The 25,745-nt window shown below is 44.8% G+C and overlaps 1 protein-coding gene across 2 annotated transcripts in view; it reads right to left on the bottom strand.

Annotated features, from left to right (window-relative positions):
* The window catches only part of LOC134908922 (cytochrome P450 2K6-like), a 225,376-nt gene that overhangs the window by 36,476 nt on the left and 163,155 nt on the right, over window positions 1–25,745 (bottom strand). For both annotated transcript variants that reach the window (XM_063915174.1, XM_063915175.1), the window contains exons 3-5: window positions 16,262–16,411; window positions 14,125–14,285; window positions 11,474–11,650 (exon numbers count right to left, since the gene is read on the bottom strand). In XM_063915174.1, coding sequence (XP_063771244.1) covers window positions 11,474–11,650; window positions 14,125–14,285; window positions 16,262–16,411 — 488 coding nt within the window. The remainder of the gene's footprint in view (window positions 1–11,473; window positions 11,651–14,124; window positions 14,286–16,261; window positions 16,412–25,745) is intronic.

Genomic DNA, 25,745 nt, shown 5'->3' with positions numbered 1-25,745 from the left:
TTTGGTTTTGGATTCGGTTCCGTGGCTGTGTTTTGGATTCGGACGCGTTTTGGCAAAACCTCCCTGAAAATTGTTTGTCGGATTCGGGTGTGTTTTGGATTCGGGTGTTTTTTTACAAAACCCCCTCAAAAACAGCTTAAATCGTAGAATTTGGGGCTCATTTTGATACCATAGTATTATTAACCTCAATAACCATAATTTCCACTCATTTCCAGTCTCTTCTGAACACCTCACACCTCACAATATTATTTTTAGTCCTAAAATTTGCACAGAGGTCGCTGGATGACTAAGCTAAGCGACCCAAGTGGCCGACACAAACACCTGGCCCATCTAGGAGTGGCACTGCAGTGTCAGACAGGATGGCACTTCAAAAAAATAGTCCCCAAACAGCACATGATGCAAAGAAAAATGAAAGAAAAAAGAGGTGCAATGAGGTCGCAGGATGACTAAGCTAAGCGACCCAAATGGCCGACACAAACACCTGGCCCATCTAGGAGTGGCACTGCAGTGTCAGACAGGATGGCACTTCAAAAAAATAGTCCCCAAACAGCACATGATGCAAAGAAAAAAAGAGGTGCAATGAGGTAGCTGTGTGACTAAGCTAAGCGACCCAAGTGGCCGACACAATTCACCTGGCCCATCTAGGAGTGGCACTGCAGTGTCAGACAGGATGGCAGATTTAAAAAATAGTCCCCAAACAGCACATGATGCAAAGATAAAGAAAAAAGAGGTGCAATATGGAATTGTCCTTTGGCCCTCCCACCCACCCTTTTGTTGTATAAACAGGACATGCACACTTTAACAAACCCATCATTTCAGCGACAGGGTCTGCCACATGACTGACTGAAATGACTGGTTGGTTTGGGTCCCCACCAAAAAAGAAGCAATCAATCTCTCCTTGCACAAACTGGCTCTACAGAGGCAAGATGTCCACCTCCTCCTCATCCTCCGATTCCTCACCCCTTTCACTGTGTACATCCCCCTCCTCACAGATTATTAATTCGTCCCCACTGGAATCCACCATCTCAGGTCCCTGTGTACTTTCTGGAGGCAATTGCTGGTGAATGTCTCCACGGAGGAATTGATTATAATTCATTTTGATGAACATCATCTTCTCCACATTTTCTGGAAGTAACCTCGTACGCCGATTGCTGACAAGGTGAGCGGCTGCACTAAACACTCTTTCGGAGTACACACTGAAGGGAGGGCAACTTAGGTAGAATAAAGCCAGTTTGTGCAAGGGCCTCCAAATTGGCTCTTTTTCCTGCCAGTATACGTACGGGCTGTCTGACGTGCCTACTTTGATGCGGTCACTCATATAATCCTCCACCATTCTTTCCATGGTGAGAGAATCATATGCAGTGACAGTAGACGACATGTCAGTAATCATTGGCAGGTCCTTCAGTCCAGACCAGATGTCAGCACTCGCTCCAGACTGCCCTGCATCACCGCCAGTGGGTGGGCTAGGAATTCTTAGCCTTTTCCTCGCACCCCCAGTTGCGGGAGAATGTGAAGGAGGAGATGTTGACGGGTCACGTTCCGCTTGACTTGACAATTTTCTCACCAGCAGGTCTTTGAACCTCTGCAGACTTGTGTCTGCCGGAAAGAGAGATACAACGTAGGTTTTAAATCTAGGATCGAGCACGGTGGCCAAAATGTAGTACTCTGATTTCAACAGATTGACCACCCGTGAATCCTGGTTAAGCGAATTAAGGGCTCCATCCACAAGTCCCACATGCCTAGCGGAATCTCTCCATTTTAGCTCCTCCTTCAATCTTTCCAGCTGCTTCTTCTGTAAAAGCCTGATGAGGGGAATGACCTGACTCAGGCTGGCAGTGTCTGAACTGACTTCATGTGTGGCAAGTTCAAAGGGTTGCAGAACCTTGCACAACGTTGAAATCATTCTCCACTGCGCTTGAGTCAGGTGCATTCCCCCTCCTTTGCCTATATCGTAGGTAGCTGTAAAGGCTTGAATGGCCTTTTGCTGCTCCTCCATCCTCTGAAGTATATAGAGGGTTGAATTCCACCTCGTTACCACCTCTTGCTTCAGATGATGGCAGGGCATGTTCAGGAGTGTTTGGTGGTGCTCCAGTCTTTGGCACGCGGTGGGTGAATGCCGAAAGTGGCCCGCAATTCTTCGGGCCACCGACAGCATCTCTTGCACGCCCCTGTCGTTTTTTTTTTTAATTCTGCACCACCAAATTCAATGTATGTGCAAAACATGGGACGTGCTGGAATTTGCCCACATGTAATGCACGCACAATATTGGTGGCGTTGTCCGATGTCACAAATCCCCAGGAGAGTCCAATTGGGGTAAGCCATTCTGCGATGATGTTCCTCAGTTTCCGTAAGAGGTTGTCAGCTGTGTGCCTCTTATGGAAAGCGGTGATACAAAGCGTAGCCTGCCTAGGAACGAGTTGGCGTTTGCGAGATGCTGCTACTGGTGCCGCCGCTGCTATTCTTGCTGCGGGAGGCAATACATCTACCCAGTGGGCTGTCACAGTCATATAGTCCTGAGTCTGCCCTGCTCCACTTGTCCACATGTCCGTGGTTAAGTGGACATTGGGTACAACTGCATTTTTTTAGAACACTGGTGACTCTTTTTCTGAGGTCTGTGTACATTCTCGGTATCGCATGCCTAGAGAAGTGGAACCTAGATGGTATTTGGTACCGGGGACACAGTACCTCAAGCAATACTCTAGTTCCCTGTGAATTAACGGTGGATACCGGAAACACGTTTAACACCGCCCAGGCTGACAAAGCCTGAGTTATCCGCTTTGCAGCAGGATGACTGCTGTAATATTTCATCTTCCTCGCAAAGGACTGTTGGACAGTCAATTGCTTACTGGAAGTAGTACAAGTGGTCTTCCGACTTCCCCTCTGGGATGACGATCGACTCCCAGCTGCAACAACAGCAGCGCCAGCAGCAGTAGGCATTCCACTCAAGGATGCATCGGAGGAATCCCAGGCAGGAGAGGACTCGTCAGACTTGACAGTGACATGGCCTGCAGGACTATTGGCTTTCCTGTCTAAGGAGGAAATTGGCACTGAGGGAGTTGGTGGTGTGGTTTGCAGGAGCTTGGTTACAAGAGGAAGGGATTTAGTTGTCAGTGGACTGCTTCCGCTGTCACCCAAAGTTTTTGAACTTGTCAATGACTTCTGATGAATGCGCTCCAGGTGACGTATAAGGGAGAATGTTCCTAGGTGGTTAACGTCCTTACCCCTACTTATTACAGCTTGACAAAGGCAACACATGGCTTGACAAATGTCCGCATTTCTGTTAAAATAATTCCACACCGACGAGGTGATTTTTTTTGTAATTTGACCAGGCATGTCAATGGCCATATTCGTCCCACGGACAACAGGTGTCTCCCCGGGTGCCTGACTTAAACAAACCACCTCACCATCCGAATCCTACTTGTCAATTTCCTCCTCAGCGCTAGCAACACCCATATCCTCATCCTGGTGTACTTCAACAGTGACATCTTCAATTTGACTATCAGACAGGAACTGGACTGCGGGTGCTCCTTCCAGCACTTGCAGGGGGCGTGCAAATGGTGGAAGGTGCCACCTCTTCCCGTCCAGTGTTGGGAAGGTCAGGCATCGCAACCGACACAATTGGACTCTCCTTGGGGATTTGTGATTTAGAAGAATGCACAGTTCTTTGCTGTGCTTTTGCCAGCTTAAGTCTTTTCATTTTTCTAGTGGGAGGATGAGTGCTTCCATCCTCATGTGAAGCTGACCCACTAGTCATGAGGAACATAGGAGAGGGCCTCAGCCGTTCCTTGCCACTCCATGTCGTAAATGGCATATTGGCAAGTTTACGCTTCTCCTCAGACGCTTTTAATTTAGATTTTTGGGTCATTTTAATGAACTTTTTTTTTGTGGATTTTACATGCTCTCTACTATGACATTGGGCATCGGCCTTGGCAGACGACGTTGATGGCATTTCATCGTCTCGGCCATGACTAGTGGCAGCAGCTTCAGCACGAGGTGCAAGTGGATCTTGATCTTTCCCTATTTTACCCTCCACATTTTTGTTCTCCATTTTTTAATGTGTGGAATTATATGCCAGTAATATATCAATAGCAATGGCCTACTGTACCGTACTGCTATATATTATATACTGGTGGTCAGCAAAATTATGCACTGTCCTCCTACTATTTATACTGCGCACAACCACTAAAATGCGCCACAGGTATGGATGGATACTAGTATACTTGACGACACAGAGGTAGGTGGAGCAGTGGCCTACTGTTCCGTACTGCTATTTATTATATACTGGTGGTCAGCAAAATTATGCACTGTACTCCTACTATATATACTGCGCACAACTAAAATGCACCACAGGTATGGATGGATTGTATACTTGACGACACAGAGGTAGGTAGAGCAGTGGCCTACTGTACCGTAATGCTATATATTATATACTGGTGGTCAGCAAAATTATGCACTGTACTCCTACTATATATACTGCGCACAACTAAAATGCACCACAGGTATGGATGGATTGTATACTTGACGACACAGAGGTAGGTAGAGCAGTGGACTACTTTACCGTACTGATATAATACTGGTGGTCACTGGTCAGCAAAATTCTGCACTGTCCTCCTACTATATACTACAATGCAGCACAGATATGGAGCGTTTTTCAGGCAGAGAACGTATAATACTGGTGGTCACTGGTCAGAAAAACTCTGCACTGTCCTCCTACTATATAATACTGGTGGTCCCCAGTCCCCACAATAAAGCACACTGAGCACAGATATTTGCAGCACACTGAGCACAGATATGGAGCGTTTTTCAGGCAGAGAACGTAGATATTTTCAGCACACTGAGCACAGATATTTGCAAGCACACTGAGCACAGATATTTGCAGCACACTGAGCACAGATATTTGCAGCACACCGAACACAACTGAGAGAACGCTGCACGTCCTCTCCCTATCATCTCCAATGCACGAGTGAAAATGGCGGCGACGCGTGGCTCCTTATTTAGAATATGAATCTCGCGAGAATCTGACAGCGGGATGATGACATTCGGGCGCGCTCGGGTTAACCGAGCAAGGCGGGAGGATCCGAGTCTGCCTTGGAACCGTGTAAAATGGGTGAAGTTCGGGGGGGGTTCGGATTCCGAGGAACCGAACTCGCTCATCACTAGTCAGGAGATGCTGGGCTTCAAAAAGGGGGGAAGCTGCAAGTGAAAGCAATTAAAACAGATAATTGACATGTGCTGCCAACAGCGCCACCTACCCTGCAGCGCTATGTGTGGTGCCTCCTCCGCACACATCTAGTTACGGCCCTGGTTCAATGTACACAAACTTTGTTTCATGCACGAAATTATTAAAAATATTGTATATAGTTATCTTCAGGCTGTGTGTATAAGATGTACAGTATATGAAATGTAAATGCATTCTGCATTTAAACTTTGCACCCATCCCCAAGATGTCTGATTATGGTATGCAAACAATGCAAGATATGGAAAAATCCATCTGGCCGGTTTGAACGGAATACTGGTAACGTACCGTGTGGGAGCCAATGACAACTAACCATTTGCTCCCAAACGCCGGGAATCAGACAAAATTTTTTAATTCAGACAAGTTGGTTAAATCAGATGAATGTAGCCAATTTGTCTTAACGAAAATCTTTGCCCAAATCTTGATGCATACGCTGCGTCCTATTTTTAGACAACTGAGACCAGGGGTGGATTGGGATCAAACAACAGCCCGGGAAATTTATGGAAGCAGCCCTAATGGAGGTGGAGTTGGTTGAAGGGGAGGGGTCTGTCAAGAGGGCGGGGTCACTCCTCAGAGGTCCTGATTCTGAGATAGACACAGTTGGGGCTTTCTTTGCTTTACGCTATGCTAATGTTTACCTGCGACTTTATGCATATGCTGCTAAAATGCCCTTCCCTGATGTACATCTGTACGTCTGAATATACAAGGACTGACAAGCCCACTTTCAGTGTCTACTGACACTGCAGTCATGCCTTTAATCTACTTCTGATTTTATTGATTTTTCATTCTACAAACCCCTTTTTTTGTAACCTTATATGTTTCAAAGTACAGGGAGGGGGAGCACTCACTACATACAGCACAGTACAGGGAGGAAGCACACATTACATACAGCACAGTACAGGGAGGGAGCACACACTACATACAGCATAGTACAGGGAGGGGGAGCACACTACATACAGCACAGTACAGGGAGGGAGCACACACTACACACAGTACAGTACAGGGAGGGAGCACACACTACATACAGCACAGTACAGGGAGGGAGCACACACTACACACAGCACAGTACAGGGAGGGGGAGCACACACTACACACAGCACAGTACAGGGAGGGAGCACACACTACATACAGCACAGTACAGGGAGGGGGAGCACACACTACACACAGCACAGTACAGGGAGGGGGAGCACACACTACATACAGCACAGTACAGGGAGGGAGTACACACTACATACAGCACAGTACAGGGAGGGAGCACACACTACATACAGAACAGTACAGGGAGGGAGCACACACTACACAGCACAGTACAGGGAGGGAGCACACACTACATACAGCACAGTACTGGGAGGGAGGGGAGGGAGCACACACTACATACAGCATAGTACAGGGAGGGAGCACACACTACATACAGCACAGTACAGGGAGGGAGCACACTACATACAGCACAGTACAGGGAGGGAGCACACACTACATACAGCACAGTACAGGGAGGGAGCACATACTACATACAGCACAGTACAGGGAGGAGGAGCACAAACTACATACAGCACAGTACAGGGAGGGGGAGCACACACTACATACAGCACAGTACAGGGAGGGAGCACACACTGCATACAGCACAGTACAGGGAGGAGGAGCACACACTACATACAGCACAGTACAGGGAGGGAGTACACACTACATACAGCACAGTGAGGGAGAGCATATGCTACATACAGCACAGTACAGGGAGGGAGCACACACTACATACAGCACAGTACAGGGAGGGAGTACACACTACATACAGCACAGTACAGGGAGGGAGTACACACTACATACAGCACAGTACAGGGAGGGAGCACACACTGCATACAGCACAGTACAGGGAGGAGGAGCACACACTACATACAGCACAGTACAGGGAGGGGAGGGGGAGCACACACTACATACAGCACAGTACAGGGAGGGAGCACACACTACATACAGCACAGTACAGGGAGGGGAGGGGGAGCACACACTACATACAGCACAGTACAGGGAGGGAGCACACACTACATACAGCACAGTACAGGGAGGGAGAACACACTACATACAGCACAGTACAGGGAGGGAGCACACACTACATACAGCACAGTACAGGGAGGGAGCACACACTACATGCAGTACAGTACAGGGAGGGGAGGGGGAGCACACACTACATACAGCACAGTACAGGGAGGGAGCACACACTACATACAGCAAAGTACAGGGAGGGGAGGGGGAGCACACACTACATACAGCACAGTACAGGGAGGGAGCACACACTACATACAGCACAGTACAGGGAGGGAGAACACACTACATACAGCACAGTACAGGGAGGGAGAGCATATACTACATACAGCACAGTACAGGGAGGGAGCACACACTACATACAGCACAGTACAGGGAGGGAGTACACACTACATACAGCACAGTACAGGGAGGGAGCACACACTACATACAGCACAGTACAGGGAGGGAGTACACACTACATACAGCACAGTACAGGGAGGGAGTACACACTACATACAGCACAGTACAGGGAGCACACGCAAGTAGTGAAACAGACACAGGGGACCAGCGCAGTGGAATCTGTCCCAGTGGCCAATTCGCCCCAGATTACATACATAGTCACCACATTATTGCACGAATAGCACCACATTCCACGTATAGCACTGCATTACATGTATAGCATGGCACTACACGTATAGCACCGCATTACACAAATAACACTACATAACACGAATAACACAGCATGATACAAATAGCACCACATTACACATATAGCACCTCATTACACGTATAGCACATCATTACATGTATAGCACCACACTACACGTATAGCACCGCATTATACAAATAACACCACATAACAGGAATAGCACCACATTACATGTATAGCACCGCATTATACAAATAACACCACATAACAGGAATAGCACCACATTACATGTATAGCACCACATTATACAAACAGCACCGCATCATCATGGACAGACCTTGGGCAGCTATAGGGCTGAAGGACTTGGCATTAGAGATTTTCCCAGGGCTGGCTGTGAGTGCAGCCTGATTAGCTGGCATCCTGAGAACAAGGTACATCCTGCTCCTGTACAGTCCCCAAACCATACACTGTGACCGGGGATGCCCTAACCCTTACACCATCATGATAAAGCAAATAATGTAATTAAAAATAACTTCTCTGCCAGGTCCCCTCAGTGTTCAGTCGCTGCTCTGGCCAGTTCAGTGAGAGTGCGGGAGCTGGGGTGGCAGCGGGTGTAGTGAACCCGGCTCTAACCATCGCAATGCTGCTGCTCCTGGGCCGGGCTCATTGAAGAGACCTTTGGCCGGGGCCAGGGAGAGGATGCTGCTGGGCTGGTTAACTTTCTCCAGGTCCCCCGTTGGTAGAAAAGCTTCACCACTTCTCACAGCTAGCGGCACCTGGAAGTGCCCGCTAGCCTAACTTCCGGATTACGTTTCAATGAACCACAAGTGCTAGAAGCAGTGTGAACCAGCCCAGCCTGAGAGTGAATCGGCCTGGCTGAGGGGTATATGGGACCGGCCCATCGGAATCTGTCATGGTGTCCTGGTGGGCCAATACGCCCCTGACTGAGACACCCACCTGCAGCATCTAAAGCAAGTGCCATTCCATCACCATACATTGGGAGCAATTCAGATCACACAGCAGGCGATTAAATCCAAAACGCACATGCATATGATCCGCAATGCACCGGTGCATTGGACAGCTATAACGGGCATCGGCAGTCAGGATGGTGCGAATGATCCATTTGCATGGACGTTTGCCAGGTGATTGACTATAAGAGGCCATTTGTGGGTGGCAACTGACCGTTTGCAGGGAGTGTCCGGAAAAACGCAGGTGGGATCAAGCGTTTTCAGGGAGGGTGTCTGAAGTCAGCTCCGACCCCGATCAACAAGATTCAATTGCACTGGAAGAGTAAGTCCTGGGCTGCACAGAGACTGCACAAACTAATTTTTGTGCAGCTCTGCAACACATAGAAAAGCACACGTGCACAGTGATTTATCCCTCACCCTTTAGGCGGCGACTATCTGATTGCAGAGCAGCAAAAAACGCAGCCCAGCATTCAGATCTGAATTAGGCCCATTGTTACATGCACCATCGCTCAAACCTGGCAACAGCCCTGTGGCAGGTGCACCTATGGACATGCCCACATCAGCTCTGTCACCCCGCTATAATTCTCAGACTGTGTGTCTGATTCTGTGCTGTGTCTTGGTGCACAATCGGGGGGCATACGTGGTGTGACTCAGAAGCACGCACAGAAAACATTGGTCAACTGCGTGCACTGCGTTCACCTCTAAATCAGGCCCAATGCATTCACTATGTTTCCTTTCACAGAACAAACTACATCTGTCGGGTTCCAATGTGTAGATTGTGTCTAGATAGAGGGTGGGATGTACTAAAGGGAAAATGTGGTAAAAACCCCTGTTTTCAGGGGTTTTACCGCATTTTCATATGAACTAACCACCGGCCGCCGAGTTTTCGCCCCTGAGGGTATTGCCATCTTTTGACCCTTTTTGACCCTGTTGACCAAATGCATGTCAACCATATGAGACCGACTGTCTATCTAATTACTGTAGATCTTTTATACCACACCGCATCTGTCTTCCTCCTTGAGAGGTCATTGGCATATATTTAATTCCTTTCAGTTATAACTAGCCAGGGTTTTTTGATGGGCTTCTTCTTAGTATCTACATACTCAGTGGGCCTGATTTTCAGTTGGGAACAAATCAAAATAAGAAAATATAAGCAAAAAAAAGTATGTAAAAGCAACTACAACAAACCATGCTGCAATACAAAACCTGCACTGGCTCCCATTCCCCCACAAAATCCACATCAAGCTCCTTATCCTCACATACAAGGCCCTCTCTGATTCCACTGCACCATACATCTCCACCCTCATCTCCCTACATACTCACGTCTGTCCACTCCGGTCGGCCAATGGTCACTAAATCCCAAGCGCGAATCCAAGATTTTGCCTACACTGCCCTTCTTCCTGGAACAAGCGCCCTTGTTCTATTAGACTCTCCCCAACCTTACAAAGCTTCAAACGGCACTGAAAACTCACCTGTTCATCAAAGTGTACCCTTCCACATAACCAAGTTTTGGGGCCGCTCTCCCATCCTCACACGTTGTTCATTTCTGCCTTGCTTACTTCCTGACACCAGGTCACCTTCCACTTGATTGTACCTCATGTCACCTGTCTGTCTCCCTCTTTCCCTAGATTGTAAGCTCCTTGGAGCAGGGGCCTCTTCCCTCCTGTTCTCACAGCCCTCTTCTCTTGCACTTCAATTACAGCTCTCTCCTACTCAGTGATTGTCTATACCAGCATTTCTTCCTGCTCGTTACTGTTCATCTCTTCCAATGGCCGCCTGCCACCAGTAGTACGCCGATTACTCCTTTGCTTCCATTCTTACATCTAATCTGTGTTGTGTACTGAGAACTGTGGTGCTAGTTGTTACCTATGCTCTGCTTTAGTTTTTGTGATCTTAAGTTCTGTATGCCCTGTATTGTTCTAATGTGTGTTGTATGTACGGCGCTGCGAAACACTTGTGACGCCTTATAAATAAATTGAAAAAATAATAATTTATTATTTTTGCATGCAGACTGAATACTTTCTGCTTTTGTATGCAGCCCACAAATGCTGGACCAGCTTTATTTTTTACACTGAAGTTTAGATTTAAGTTTGGCCACCCCCATCTCACATCTAAGGGTTGGGGTTATTCAGGTTTGTTAGCAAATCGAAAAAGATAGCAATTGGGCCAAACCATGTTGACTGCAAGGGGGGGAGCAGATATAACATGTTCAGAAAGAGATAGATTTGGGTGGGTTATTTTGTTTCTGTGCAGGGTAAATAATGGCTGCTTTATTTCTACACTGCAATTTTGATTTCAATTTGAAAACACCCCACCCAAATCTAACTCTCTCTGCACATGTTACATCTGCCCCTCCTGCAGTGCACATGATTTTACCAAATTGCAAAGTCACTTGCGCCTTTTAGCTTTGATTCCCAACACAGAATCAGACCGTGTGTGTGTGTGTGTGTGTGTGTGTGTGTGTGTGTGTGTGTGTGTGTGTGTGTGTGTGTGTATGAAACACTAATGTATTAGCCTAGGGCGGCTGGAACCCTTAACAAGGCCCTGTACATAGATTTTATGTTTATGTATGAGTAATGTTAAATAGTAGGATGTAAGTTATACCTCTATCTGCTTAGCCAGGAAAGCATCAATCAGATTCCTCTGGTCATTCACATCCAGTTCTTTCCTGTGTTTTGTAAATGTCGCTCTTATAAAGTTCTCAAACATTCTATTGTTTTCCAAGACGTCTCTGTGTTCACCTGGCAGCCAGTCCATCACTGATGGGAAAATATTGTACAGCTATAAAAGAAAAGAGACATCTTAAGCAAATGGGAAAACTAGATTGGAATTTGAAATTATTATTCCTGGCATTACTGAGATAGATAAATTATAGTAGAAATTCGAGTTTTGTGAAATAATGTTAAACCTATATCATAACATTAATAATCAACTTCTAATAAATGTCCAAAACGAATGGTGGGAGCCCAATGATCCTCCATTAGTAATTCCCAAAAATGTGAAGTCTCCAATTAATGATCAGAAACAACTACCATATTTAATGGTGACAGCTAATCTTCAAAGCTGCACTCCTGGGTATTTACTAAAGGTTGATTTAGATCAAATTCCACTGGTTTCAAACTGATGAAAATCGATCAAAATCGATGTTGACCTTCCAGAGCTTAAGCGCACATTTACTAACAATCTAAAATTAATATAAAAAAATAATCTTTTAGCAAATCTGTTTTAGCCCCTGTAACCCAATATTGATTGACCATTTTGCAATTAATAAAAATCAATATAAAATCGACCTTTACTAAATAAACTCCCCTGGTGTGTTATGGTGTAGTTATAACTTCAATGTGGCAAATAAAGTGCAGACAACCAACAGTGGGTAAATTAGAGGAATTGACACACTTTTGGCAAAATTAGGTTGATCTGGGTGACATTTTGGGGCCATCTATGGGGATTCGTATGGTGTAGCCATATCACCCAATCCAGGCAAATTAAATGAGAAAATGCCACTTATTGGTTCCTAAAGAAAGATACCCTACTGGGTTCTTCGTAGATACTTTATTTTAAAGCAATTTATTATTGAATATAAGCATTTTTGAATCTCCTGTGGTAATAACATTGTACATACCTATTGCACTTGTACTACTATACATAGAGATCACCACAGACAAGCACAGAAAGAGACAAAGATAATATGATTATAGTATGCTTAGCTCTCGTACAAGATCATTTTATTGGTCGTTTGCACATTATTTGCAGCATTGAAGTTATAATACTACATTTAGTAGGTGCCTAACTCCCACATTCAATAGATTTTAGATATATAGAGATAAATAGATAGGTAGATAGAGAGAGGGAGAGAGAGAGAGAGAGAGAGAGAGAGAGAGAGAGAGTGTGTGTGCTAATAATATTTAGATATGTGTATATATTAGGAACAAACACAATAATAAAACAAGTATGAGTAGAGTCAGAGAGAGAGGACCACACAAGCTTATGTTTTGCAGAAAAATAGGAGTTTGACTCCTTCTGTAGATTGGCCCAGCCAGGGTACAATGGGAGAAGTGTTTCTTGGAGCTTTGAATCCAGTCACACAGCAATGTACAGTAGTTTGAGGAATTGCCACCTTCTCGCATCTCCCCCTCAACTGTCAGCAACAGTTTGGGTTTGAAATGCAAGCGGTCAGAATACGGAGAGTGCCATCCTGATTGTGAGAATCCCGACGGGGAAGGTAAGTATACTTACCTTCTCCCCAATGCCCCCCTAACCCTAAACATCCCTTCCGGCAGCCTGAACCTAATCCCCTATCCCCACCCCCACAGCCTATCCCTCCCTGGTGGTGCCTAAACCTAACCCCCCTTCCCGTAGCCTACCCCTAACTCTCCCCAGAGGTGCCTAAACCTTACCCCCGCCTTCCCAAGGCTTACCTCTCCGGTGTCCTGGCAGTGTCTCATACGGGATGCCGACGTCGGTGCTGGCATTACGAGAAGTGTCTGGATTCCAGCATTCGTAGTTTGACTGCTGGGATTCCGACCTTCAGGATCCTTACTGGATCCAGTCAGCAACCCCACCATGCTGCTGTATAAAGTATCAGTAATCTTAGCATTGCATGGTGGGGGTGGGGCCACAATGACATGGTTTTGCTGTCATGCCCCCTGTTCCACCCCCTATACCGCTTCATCATTCCCTGGCCACACTGCCAAAACTTGATGTATTGTACTATCTATTCTAAACTGTTCTTTGTTATGTGTAAGATGCAATATTGGCATTTTAATGAGAATAGTTTATTATATATATGTATGGTTGTCTTCATATTGTAAATAAGTCCCATGTCTAAGTTATTTGCTATGATCTGACTGAATGCAATATAGTGATACGAGATGCCTTTGTGAGTGGTTAATTACTGATATAAGTCAGCGGGGGCTGCTGCCCCTGGGCTGCTGAGCCGACCAAAGACTGCAGGGGGGATCCGGCCAGTGTGGCGGTGGATGCTGATCCCCAGGTAAGGAAGCCACCACATATGTTAATGCAACTTGACCAGTATGTTTATTGATGCTGGCCGGCTCCCCCTGCAGTCTTTAGTCTTTGCTGCAGCCTAGGGGCAGCTGCCGCTGCTGATATTAGTCATTAAATTAATGTATTTGGCATGCTGGTAGGTCAGACTGCACAATAGAGTTACACAATGTATCAAACTTTGTGAGGGGAATGCAAAAAAATAAGAAAAAAATGAAAAAAAAAATCTGAAGAAATGTAAAAGAACTTACCCTGACCATAGGGCTTCCCAGGAGTCTCATATTTTCATTAATTATATTCATGAGCTGGAGAATGGTTGGGTCATCGTATTCAAAGCGCTCACTGAGCAGTAGGGAAATAATGATATTGGCTACAGCAGCGTTGATGATGGGCAAATTATCAAAGGGTTTTCCTAGAAACAGAAAAGTGATTTTAAAAGTCAAATGAAAATACTTCAAACTTCAACAGAAAAAAATCAAATAGGCAATAGCCTTAGAAAGACAACCAGAGGTGTAAGACCAATCAGAATAAAAGGTTTCAGGACACAGAAGTTATATCCTTCAAATGGGTGTGATGCGTTATCCTGGAGGTCAGAATGCCAACGGTTATGTGACCAACACTGGCATCTGTGATGCAGAGGCACGGGTGCACGCAACGTGGGTGCGATTAGCTGCACCGAGCTGCTACTATTCATGCCCGCATAATGTAAAGTCTATGGATCGTGGGTTCAAAGATACGCATGAATGTGTGCGCACCATGCCAAACAGAACACGGGCGTGATTAACCGAGCTGAACTACTGTGCATCTATACGTCACAAACACTTGCCTTCATATGCAGCAAATACTTTGTAGTCACCTTTTATTTTTCTTTCCCTCTATAGGTAAAAGTGTCATCTTAACACATTTGCTTTCTATCTAATTTTGCATTACCTTTTTGCATATCCAAACATTTGCTGTTTAAACAACACGTCATAACAGGCTTTCAGACTCTCACCCCCCTCCACTGTTGCTATGCAGAAAGCATCTATCTTTTGTGCATAAAGCTGTTGCTATAAGCCACATATTTTGGAGCAGATCTCAACTGCTTGCATTTTCCACCATTTTCCTTTAGAGCAGATGGTGTAATGGTTAGCATTACTGTCTCACAGCACAGAGGTCATGGGTACAGTTCCCATCAAGGCCTTAACTGTGTGCAGTTTGTATATTCTCCCAGTACCTGTGTGGGTTTACATAGGCACACGCAGGGGGGGTTTCTGGTTGCCCAGAAATCCCCCTCCACCTGGCCAGAAGCTTAAATTATGACAACTATAGCAATAGTATATAATACAATAGCTAGAGCTGCTATCACAACATGCAGTGTAAGGAACAGTTCTGTCTCCTACTGGTTCTATTATGTTTGTGTAGTTATTTATTATGGGATGTTTAACCTTTTGCTGACCACTTATGTTATTTATATTAGTTTAATACGTTTGATATAGCGTATATCATTGCACTATAAATATTGTAATTATTAAAACAGTACTCCATACACTATCCAGATTAAAAAAAGACCAAGAGGTACATACTGTATGTATGTCCAGGGTCGGTACTAGGTCCTTCTACCGCTCCCCCAGTCTCCTGCAATTGTTCCAATGTTCCACAGGGTGGGAGATTGTGGATTGCATTTGAACCCCCCCCCCCCCTCTAGAAATTCTGCGTTTGCCCCTGGTTTACTCCAGGTACTCTTGCTTCCTCCCACAATCCAAAAATATACTGGTAGGATAATTGACTCCCAAAAAAATGTAACCCACGTGTGTGCATGTAGATGGGCCAAGTGGTTATCTGCCATCAAATTCTATGTTTTTATGTTTTAACATTCCTAAGGGGCAGGACATGGGACCCCCGGACCAGCACAGCCCAACCGCCCCAGGGCATTACACAAGAGAGAAGTAGAAGAAAATGTTCATAAATGTTGCATTAATAGGAGGCATAGACGCCAAAAGTGCTACATAGGTGAGAGGTAAGAATAAAGGTGTTAAAAAAGAGGAGTTACATTAACAAAGACAGTTTAAATACTGAATTATTTTGTATTATGTGTGCACCGGCATTTTCTTTTTTTCTCACTGGAACTACAAGTCTCAGCATGGTAGCACCTCTTATTGTGTTTTGAATTAGGGTGTTCAGTCCAGCCCCCCCCCCCCCTCTTTATACAAAGTAATCTACAGTATACGTGAAATTGTGAACAGATGATACATTGGCTTTAGTAAAATGAAGTGGGACAAAATGAAGATTGATAAATAAGTATGGGGGGGTGGGAAAAAGACTGTAATAATGTATGCATATAACACAAAAATAGCTTATATTAATATATAATCTGTGCTTTTCTGATATGATAAAGTAAACTCTCACCTCCATATGACTTAAATGTCTGTATTAAACATTCAGCCTCCTCAGTAATCTTGTTCTCTATTCCTTTCTTCCCCATCCCGAAGTCTCGTAACGTTGAAAGAGTGAATCGTCTCATTACTTTCCAGTTCTCGCCGTTAGATAAAGCAAGACCTGAGGAGAATAAATTCCAATCACTGTGATGACTTATAATACACATTAGTTTTGGACATAAGGTATTACTTGTGACATGTGAGCATCACAAATATCGATATTTGCCTCAAACACCTGTGTACAGTATGATGTCATCCCCGTGTCATTTCCTCATAAGATCTGTCAGTCTGTCACCTATTACCAACCTCAACCATCTACTCACATCCCCCTGTTCATACACAGATGCGTCTTCATACACGGAGCATCTTTAAGCCAGGTGGTGCGAGACACCCTGCACGACTGAGACTCTCTCTGAGAGGAGTAGCGCACTGTCTTAGCCACATCATAGATGCAACAAAAAGACACTCACAGCGCACCAGAGACATGACACGTACAACGTTGCACATGAAGCACAATGGATCTTGGCGTGAGGGAAAACTATGGCTGCTCACATTGGAGTCTTTGTTACACATATTCAGACTCAGGGCCTAATTCAGACCTGATCACAGCAGCAAATTTGTTAGCTAATGGGCAAAACCATGTGCACTGCAGGTGGGCAGATGTAACATGTGCAGAGAGAGTTAGATTTGGGTGGGTTATATTGTTTCTGTGCAGGGTAAATACTGGCCGCTTTATTTTTACACTGCAATTTAGATTTGAGTTTGAACACACCACACACAAATCTAACTCTCTCTGCACATGTTATATCTCCCCCCCCCCCCCCTGCAGTGCACATGGTTTTGCCCAACTGCTAACAAATTTGCCGCTGCAATCAGATCTGAAATAGGCCCTAAGTCACACACAAATGTCACACACCCCAGTAGTCAGTGAATGCTAGCAATGCAGTTCTAAAACTCACAGTTCTTTTATTTATGAAAATAAGATGCATATACTGAGCAAAAACGACGCTCAGCACGGCCAAGTTGTACAGGACCGGGCACGCCGAGAAGGTCTGTGTGGCACAACTGAAGCCACAGTAAAAAAAAAAAAAAGTACTTCAACTGTACAGTAATGAGGTCCTTACATTTATATTATTTTTATTCAATTTAGGATGTAATCAGATCTTAATCTAAGTCCTAATAGGAGAAACAAAGATAAAACAAATAATACTGTATACACAATTGTACTTTTCAACATATGTATAGAACACCTTTATCCAATATCAATGTCCCGGATATAAAATATATATATATATATATATATATATATATATATATAAACGAGCAAAAAAACTGCGGCACTCAAAGGCTTGATGCAAAAGTAGTGTATTAAAAATAACACTTGAACTCCATTATTTTTAATACACTACTTTTGCATCAAGCCTTTGAGTGCCGCAGTTTTTTTGCTCGTTTGTACTACATGTGTTCTGGAGGCACCAGAGCGACTGAGTTTATGAGGAGGAGTGCCGGTCCGCACATTGTTTCATATATATATATATATATATATCACTTGAAAATGTACATTTTGTTACATGTTCTTGATAAAAGTCTAAATGACTGAAACATTGAGCAGACACGGTATACCCAGTGCCGTAACTAGACATTCTAGCACTATGGCCCTCATTCCGAGTTGTTCGCTCGTTATTTTTCTTCGCATCGGAGCGATTAGTCGCAAACTGCGCATGCGCAATGTTCGCAGTGCGGCTGCGCCAAGTAAATTTGCACAAAAGTTTGGTATTTTACTCACGGCGTAACAAGGCTTTTTCATCGTTCTGGTGATCATAGTGTGATTGACAGGAAGTGGGTGTTTCTGGGCGAAAACTGGCCGTTTTATGGGAGTGTGCGAAAAAACGCAGGCGTTTCGGGGAAAAACGTGGGAGTGGCTGGAGAAACGGGGGAGTGTCTGGACGAACGCTGGGTATGTTTGTGACGTCAAACCAGGAACGGAAAGGACTGAACTGATCGCAGTGGCAGAGTAAGTCACGAGCTACTCAGAAACTGCAAAGAAATTTCTATTCGCAATTCTGCTAATCTTTCGTTCGCACGTCTGCAAAGCTAAGATTCACTCCCAGTAGGCGGCGGCTTAGCATATGCATTTCTGCAAAAAGTGGCTAGCGAGCGAACAACTCGGAATGAGGGCCCATGTGCAGGAAACAGTATCGCCCCCCATATATTTAAAATAGGGGTGTGACTTCATGGGGAATGGGCGTGGCCACAAAATAATACCAATTTATATTACGCTGCACAGTAATTCAAATTAGGCTGCACAGTAGTGCCACTTTTACACATTATCCGCATTATTCAAATTATGCTGCACAGCAGTGCCACTTTTTCACATTATGCCAGGTAGAACCCCTTTCACACATTACACCAGGTAGAGCCCCATTTTATGCATTACTCCAGGTAGAGCCCCTGTCACATATTATGGCAGGAGAGCCCCATTTTACACATTACTCCAGGTAGAGCCCCTATCACACATTACGGCAGGTATAATCCCCTTCTACACATTACGCCAGGCATAGTCCCCTTTTACACAGTACAGCAGGCAGAGTCCCCTTTTACACAGTATGGCAGGTGGAGCCCCCTTTTACACAGTATGGCAGGCAGAGTCCCCTTTTACACAGTACGGCAGGCAGAGTCCCCTTTTACACAGTACGGCAGGCAGAGTCCCCTTTTACACAGTACGGCAGGTATAGTCCCCTTTTACACATTGCGCCAGGCATAGTTCCCTTTTACACAGTACAGCAGGCATAGTCCCCTTTTACACAGTATAGCAGGTAGAGTCCCCTTTTACACAGTACGGCAGGCAGAGTCCCCTTTTATACAATACGGCAGGCAGAGCTCCCTTTTACACAGGTCACCAGGTAGAGCCCCCTTTTACACAGTACGGCAGGTAGAGCCCCCTTTTACACAGTACGGCAGGTAGAGCCCCCTTTTACACAGTACGGCAGGTAGAGCCCCCTTTCACACATTATGGCAGGCAGAGCCCTCTTTTACACAGTATGGCAGGTAGAGCCCCGTTTTACACAGTATGTCAGGTAAACCCCCCTTTTACACAGTACGGTAGGTAGAGCCCCCTTTCACACATCTCCTATAGGTAACAGTACAGGGTGTGCAGACAAGTTCTGTACTGGTGTATAGAGGGGACACCCAGAACACATCACACAACCACCTACATCTGCAGTGGGGGCAGGGGGAAGAATGGGCAGGCTCCATGAGTAGATCATGTCCCCTATTAGCTAGCTCCAGAGGAGAGGGCTCTGGAGGGCTCCATAATCACTGATTTCCCCACTGGTCTACTACCGATTTCAGGATGATTGGAGGTCTTGGTGGTTCAGGAGTGGACAGCTGGAATCACAGTCGCAGCTGGTACTTGCAGGAGAAGGCCTGGGATACCACTGGAAGCGCATGGGAAGCGGTGCTGGGATACTGGGGATGATGCAGCCTGAAGTCCCAGAAAAGCTGGAATGATGTACAATCCTCCTTCTCCTCCCACTGTGTCACACTCACCTCTGCTTGCTGCTGGTGTCCCATGCAGGCCCTCTCTTGGCTGTTGGCAGCATTCCTGATAAGGTTCCCTATTTCTCTTCATTAATTTATCCACCGGCACCAAAACAGCAGTGCCGCTCTCCATACACTGCGAATCCTCGGCTCTGCACACCAGTTTTTGGGGAGGAGGAGGATGGAGGAGGATGGAGGAGGAGGAGGGAGCTGCAGCAACGCACTGTAATTAGTGGTGGCGCTGCTCCAGCTGTCCCTCTCCTTCCACATTGGTTGGCCGCCGCCGCTGTGAATGCTGGAATGAGGGAAGCGCATCCCAGCATTAACAGTAGTGGTGGCCAGCCTATGTGGAAGGAGAGGGACAGCTGCAGTGGCGTCGCCACTAATTACAGTGCGCTGCTGCAGCTCCCGAGTCAGTTTGACTTATTACAACGCCACCGACTCTAGTCCCCTTGGTACGGCAATGCGGCCAGTTGCGCCCTTCGGGCGACTACGCTGTGTGCCTGGCACGTAGTTATGGCCCTGAGTATACCATTACCCCAGAGGGCACCAGGGCAAGTAAAATAGCATTAATAGTGGAGTGCTGGCTACTGTTACATTATAGTATGTATATTAGTAGTTAAAGTAGTCAATCTCAACCTCCCCTGTCTATTGTCTCTACCTCGGCCTCTCAATGATCGATCCACATACACACTTAATATTTATTACATGTGTGTGTGTAGATAGATAGATAGATAGATAGATAGATAGATAGATAGATAGATAGATAGATAGAGTTATTAGAAATGTGTGTGGACTGCTCTGTTTTACATTTTGTTTTGGTTTTGTTCTGGATTTCTTTAAATTTTTGAAAACCAGCCGATATCATGTAATTCGGACCTGGTCCTTCAGGAATATTAACATTAATAACATTTCCAGTTAATTTTGACCACAACACAGCTCACGATATTGTTTTCCTAAATATTGGTCAAAAGCTGTAGCAAACTGGCTAGCTAAACTAAGCGACATAGTGGCACAGCAGTGGCAGACAGGATGGCAGTTTAACAAACTATTGAACCATGTAGAATATTTTCATTAATCAAGAACCAATAGCCAAAAATGTAAAAGCCTAGTAGAAAATATAATATATTACCAGCTCATTTGTCCAAGTAGCAAATCACAGGCCTCATACCAATACAGGTGATTAAAGCAAGGCAAAATAACCGCCTTGTAACATTCAAAACTGAATTTGGTTCAAAGTTAATAACTACTGCTTCTCCAAGCAGCAAATCACAAGCCTCAGGCCAATACAGGTGATTCCAGGCAGATTAACAGCCTAGTTGATGTCAATAATTATATGATGTGATGATTACATGATGATTTAATGATACTACTCTACCTGTATAGGAAACAGGGTCGCCTGGATGAGAAGCTGGTGATGGATGGTCTTGCAATACACAGAACATCAATGCCCCAGTATAGTACAGTAATATAATATACACTGCCTGTTAAACACACAAAATCTTGGCAAAGCCCATAATGAAAAGTGGTTCATGATGGAATTGTCCTTGGGCCCACTTAATTTCAGCATGGCCATCTCATTTATTAATAAATAGGCCTCTTAGTAAGATGAGATGACAGGGCACAACAATGGGAAAAGCTTCTGTTACTGAGTAATCTCATTTGAATTAGGGTTTCAACTAGAGATGAGCGGGTTCGGTTCCTCGGGATCCGAACCCCCTCCGAACTTCACCTATTTTACACGGTTCCGAGGCAGCCTCGGATCTTCCCGCCTTGCTCGGTTAACCAGAATGTGCCCGAACGTCATCATCCCGCTGTCGGATTCTCGCAAGATTCGTATTCTATATAAGGAGCTGCGCGTCGCCGCCATTTTCACTCGTGCTTTGGAGATTGAACGGAGAGGACATGGCTGCGTTCTCTCCCTGAAAAGCTCCGTAATCTGTGCTCAGTGTGCTGAAAATATCTGTACTCAGTGTGCTGCAAATATCTGTGCTCAGTGTGCTGAAAATATCTACGTTCTCTACCTGAAAACGCTCCATATCTGTGCTCAGTGTGCTGCAAATATCTGATCAGTGTGCTGCATTGTGGGGACTGGGGACCACCAGTATATAATATATACTTTTCTATAGCTTCTATACTGCTTGTCAGGACACATGGTCACAGTTACACCGCTCTGTACTGACATATACAATAATATATATACTTTTCTATAGCTTCTATACTGCTTGTCAGGACACATGGGTCACAGTTACACCGCTCTGTACTGATATATACAATAATATATATACTTTTCTATAGCTTCTATACTGCTTGTCAGGACACATGGTCACAGTTACACCGCTCTGTACTGATATATACAATAATATATATACTTTTCTATAGCTTCTATATTGCTTGTCAGGACACATGTGTCACAGTTACACCGCTCTGTACTAATATATACAATAATATATATACTTTTCTATAGCTTCTATATTGCTTGTCAGGACACATGTGTCACAGTTACACCGCTCTGTACTGATATACAGTAATATATATATACTTTTCTATAGCTTCTATACTGCTTGTCAGGACACATGGGTCACAGTTACACCGCTCGGTACTGATATATACAATAATATATATACTTTTCTATAACTTCTATACTGCTTGTCAGGACACATGGTTACAGATACACCGCTCTGTACTGATATATATATAATATATATACTTTTCTATAGCTTCTATACTGCTTGCCAGGACACATGTGTTACAGTTACACCGCTCTGTACTGATATATACAATAATTTTAAATGCAAATATCTGATCAGTGTGCTGCATTGTGGGGACTGGGGACCACCAGTATATAATATATACTTTTCTATAGCTTCTATACTGCTTGTCAGGACACACATGGGTCACAGTTACACCGCTCGGTACTGATATATACAATAATATATATACTTTTCTATAGCTTCTATACTGCTTGTCAGGACACATGGTCACAGTTACACCGCTCGGTACTGATATATACAATAATATATATACTTTTCTATAGCTTCTATACTGCTTGTCAGGACACATGTGTCACAGTTACACCGCTCTGTACTGATATACAATAATATATATATATATATATACTTTTCTTTAGCTTCTATACTGCTTGCCAGGACACATGTGTTACAGTTACACCGCTCTGTACTGATATATACAATAATATATATACTTTTCTATAGCTTCTATACTGCTTGTCAGGACACACATGGGTCACAGTTACACCGCTCGGTACTGATATATACAATAATATATATACTTTTCTATAGCTTCTATACTGCTTGTCAGGACACGTGTCACAGTTACACCGCTCTGTACTGATATATACAATAATATATATATATACTTTTCTATAGCTTCTATACTGCTTGTCAGGACACATGGTCACAGTTACACCGCTCTGTACTGATATATACAATAAGTTTAAATACTTTTCTATAGCTTCTATACTGCTTGTCAGGACACATGGGTCACAGTTACACTGCTCTGTACTACTACTGATATACAGTATTATATATACTTTTCTATAGCTTCTATACTGCTTGTCAGGACACATGTGTCACAGTTTCACCGCTCTGTACTGATATATAGTAATATATATAATTTTCTATAGCTTCTATACTGCTTGTCAGGACACATGTGTCACAGTTACACTGTTCTGTACTGATATATACAATAATATATATACTTTTCTATAGCTTCTAGTATTACAGTGCAGCAATTTGGTGACCAACAGTATACATATATAGTACAGTACAGTAGGCCATTGCTATTGATATATTACTGGCATATAATTCCACACATTAAAAAATGGAGAACAAAAATGTGGAGGGTAAAATAGGGAAAGATCAAGATCCACTTCCACCTCGTGCTGAAGCTGCTGCCACTAGTCATGGCCGAGATGATGAAATTCCATCAACGTCGTATGCCAAGGCCGATGCCCAATGTCATAGTAGAGAGCATGAAAAATCCAAAAAACAAAAGTTCAGTAAAATGACCCAAAAATAAAAATTAAAAGCGTCTGATGAGAAGCGTAAACTTGCCAATATGCCATTTACGACACGAAGTGGCAAGGAACGGCTGAGGCCCTGGCCTATGTTCATGGCTGGTGGTTCAGCTTCACATGAGGATGGAAGCACTCATCCTCCTGCTAGAAAAATGAAAAGACTTAAGCTGCCAAAAGCACAGCAAAGAACTGTACGTTCTTCTAAATCACAAATCCCCAAGGAGAGTCTAATTGTGTCGGTTTTGATGCCTGACCTTCCCAACACTGGACGGCAGGGGCAAAGATAGATAGATAGATAGATATATTATATATATATATATATATATATATGTATATATATATATATATATATATACACATACACACACATATATACAGTACATTACATAGAGAAAATTGGAGATGGCACTATATATTGAGACTGCACCAAAAGAATAAAAATAATTACCTGCCTTTTATATGTTACTCTGCTCCCCACCTTTTACATGTTACTCTGCTCCCCTTGCCAATTATATATCCTGAATGCTCTTTATATGCCCATAAGACGTCCCACATATTCCTTCATTACACCTGTATGCCTCCCTCATGCCCCTTACGTACCCCTGCGGTGGCAGGCCCAGTGCTGCTGGTCATGGAGTGGTGTAGAGCCCGTAAGCCCGCACGGTGCACACTGATAGAAGAGAGGAGCTGCGTGCACAAGCGCCGCACGCGTCTCCGACCACTTGCTTCTCACCCCGTGGGCTGCTGAGTCCCGGAACAATGGATCAGGAACCCGGCAGAGTGCAGGGCACTCACACAGTGCAGGAGCTTGGAGTGATGGCCAGGCGTGATCGGCGGCTTGTGATGAAAATGCCAATCACTCTATGCTGTTTAGTGTTGCATTGGACGTGAGCGGAGCTGCTGCTGGACGTGCAAAGCATTTCACGGACCCTAGGCCATCTGTGCATATGGTGCAGAGAGCTCTGCCGATCCGAGAAGCTCCCTGGCTGCAGCAGCTCCGATAGTGCTGTCTCCAGTGCAGAGATGGAGACAGGACTGTCTCCGTCTCTGAAAAACAAATTTGGTCTGTCGGGGGGGGGGGGTTTCTGGGTATTTAGAAACCCCCCCTGCGTGCGCCACTGGATGGGAAGAGGTGGCGCCTTCCACCATTTGCACGCCCCCTGCAAGTGCTGGAAGGAGCACCCGCAGTCCAATTCCTGATAGTCAAATTGAAGATGTCACTGTTGAAGTACACCAGGATGAGGATATGGGTGTTGCTGGCGCTGAGGAGGAAATTGACAAGGAGGATTCTGATGGTGAGGTGGTTTGTTTAAGTCAGGCACCCGGGGAGACCACTGTTGTTCGTGTGACGAATATGGCCCTTGACATGCCCGGTCAAATTGCAAAAAAAATCACCTCTTCGGTGTGGAATTATTTCAACAGAAATGTGTCAAGCCGTGTGTTGCCTTTGTCAACCTGTAATAAGTATGGGTAAGGACGTTAACCACCTAGGAACATCCTCCCTTATACGTCACCTGCAGCGCATTCATCAGAAGTCATTGACAAGTTCAAAAACTTTGGGTGACAGCGGAAGCAGTCAACTCCCAACTAAATCCCTTCCTCTTATAGCCAAGCTCCTGAAAACCACACCACCAACTCCCTCAGTGTCAATTTCCTCCTTAGACAGGAACGCCAATAGTCCTGCAGGCCATGTCACTGGCGAGTCTGACAAGTCCTCTCCTAACTGGGATTCCTCCGATGGATCCTTGAGTGTAATGCCTACTGCTGCTGGCGCTGCTGTTGTTGCTGATGGGAGTCAATCATCATCCCAGAGGGGAAGTCGGAAGACCACTTGTACTACTTCCAGTAAGCAACTGACTGTCCAACAGTCCTTTGC

Source organism: Pseudophryne corroboree, chromosome 4 (genome assembly GCF_028390025.1).
Source record: "Pseudophryne corroboree isolate aPseCor3 chromosome 4, aPseCor3.hap2, whole genome shotgun sequence".
Classification (NCBI taxonomy): Eukaryota; Metazoa; Chordata; class Amphibia; order Anura; family Myobatrachidae; genus Pseudophryne; species Pseudophryne corroboree.
This window is presented reverse-complemented; position numbering and strand designations above follow the sequence as displayed.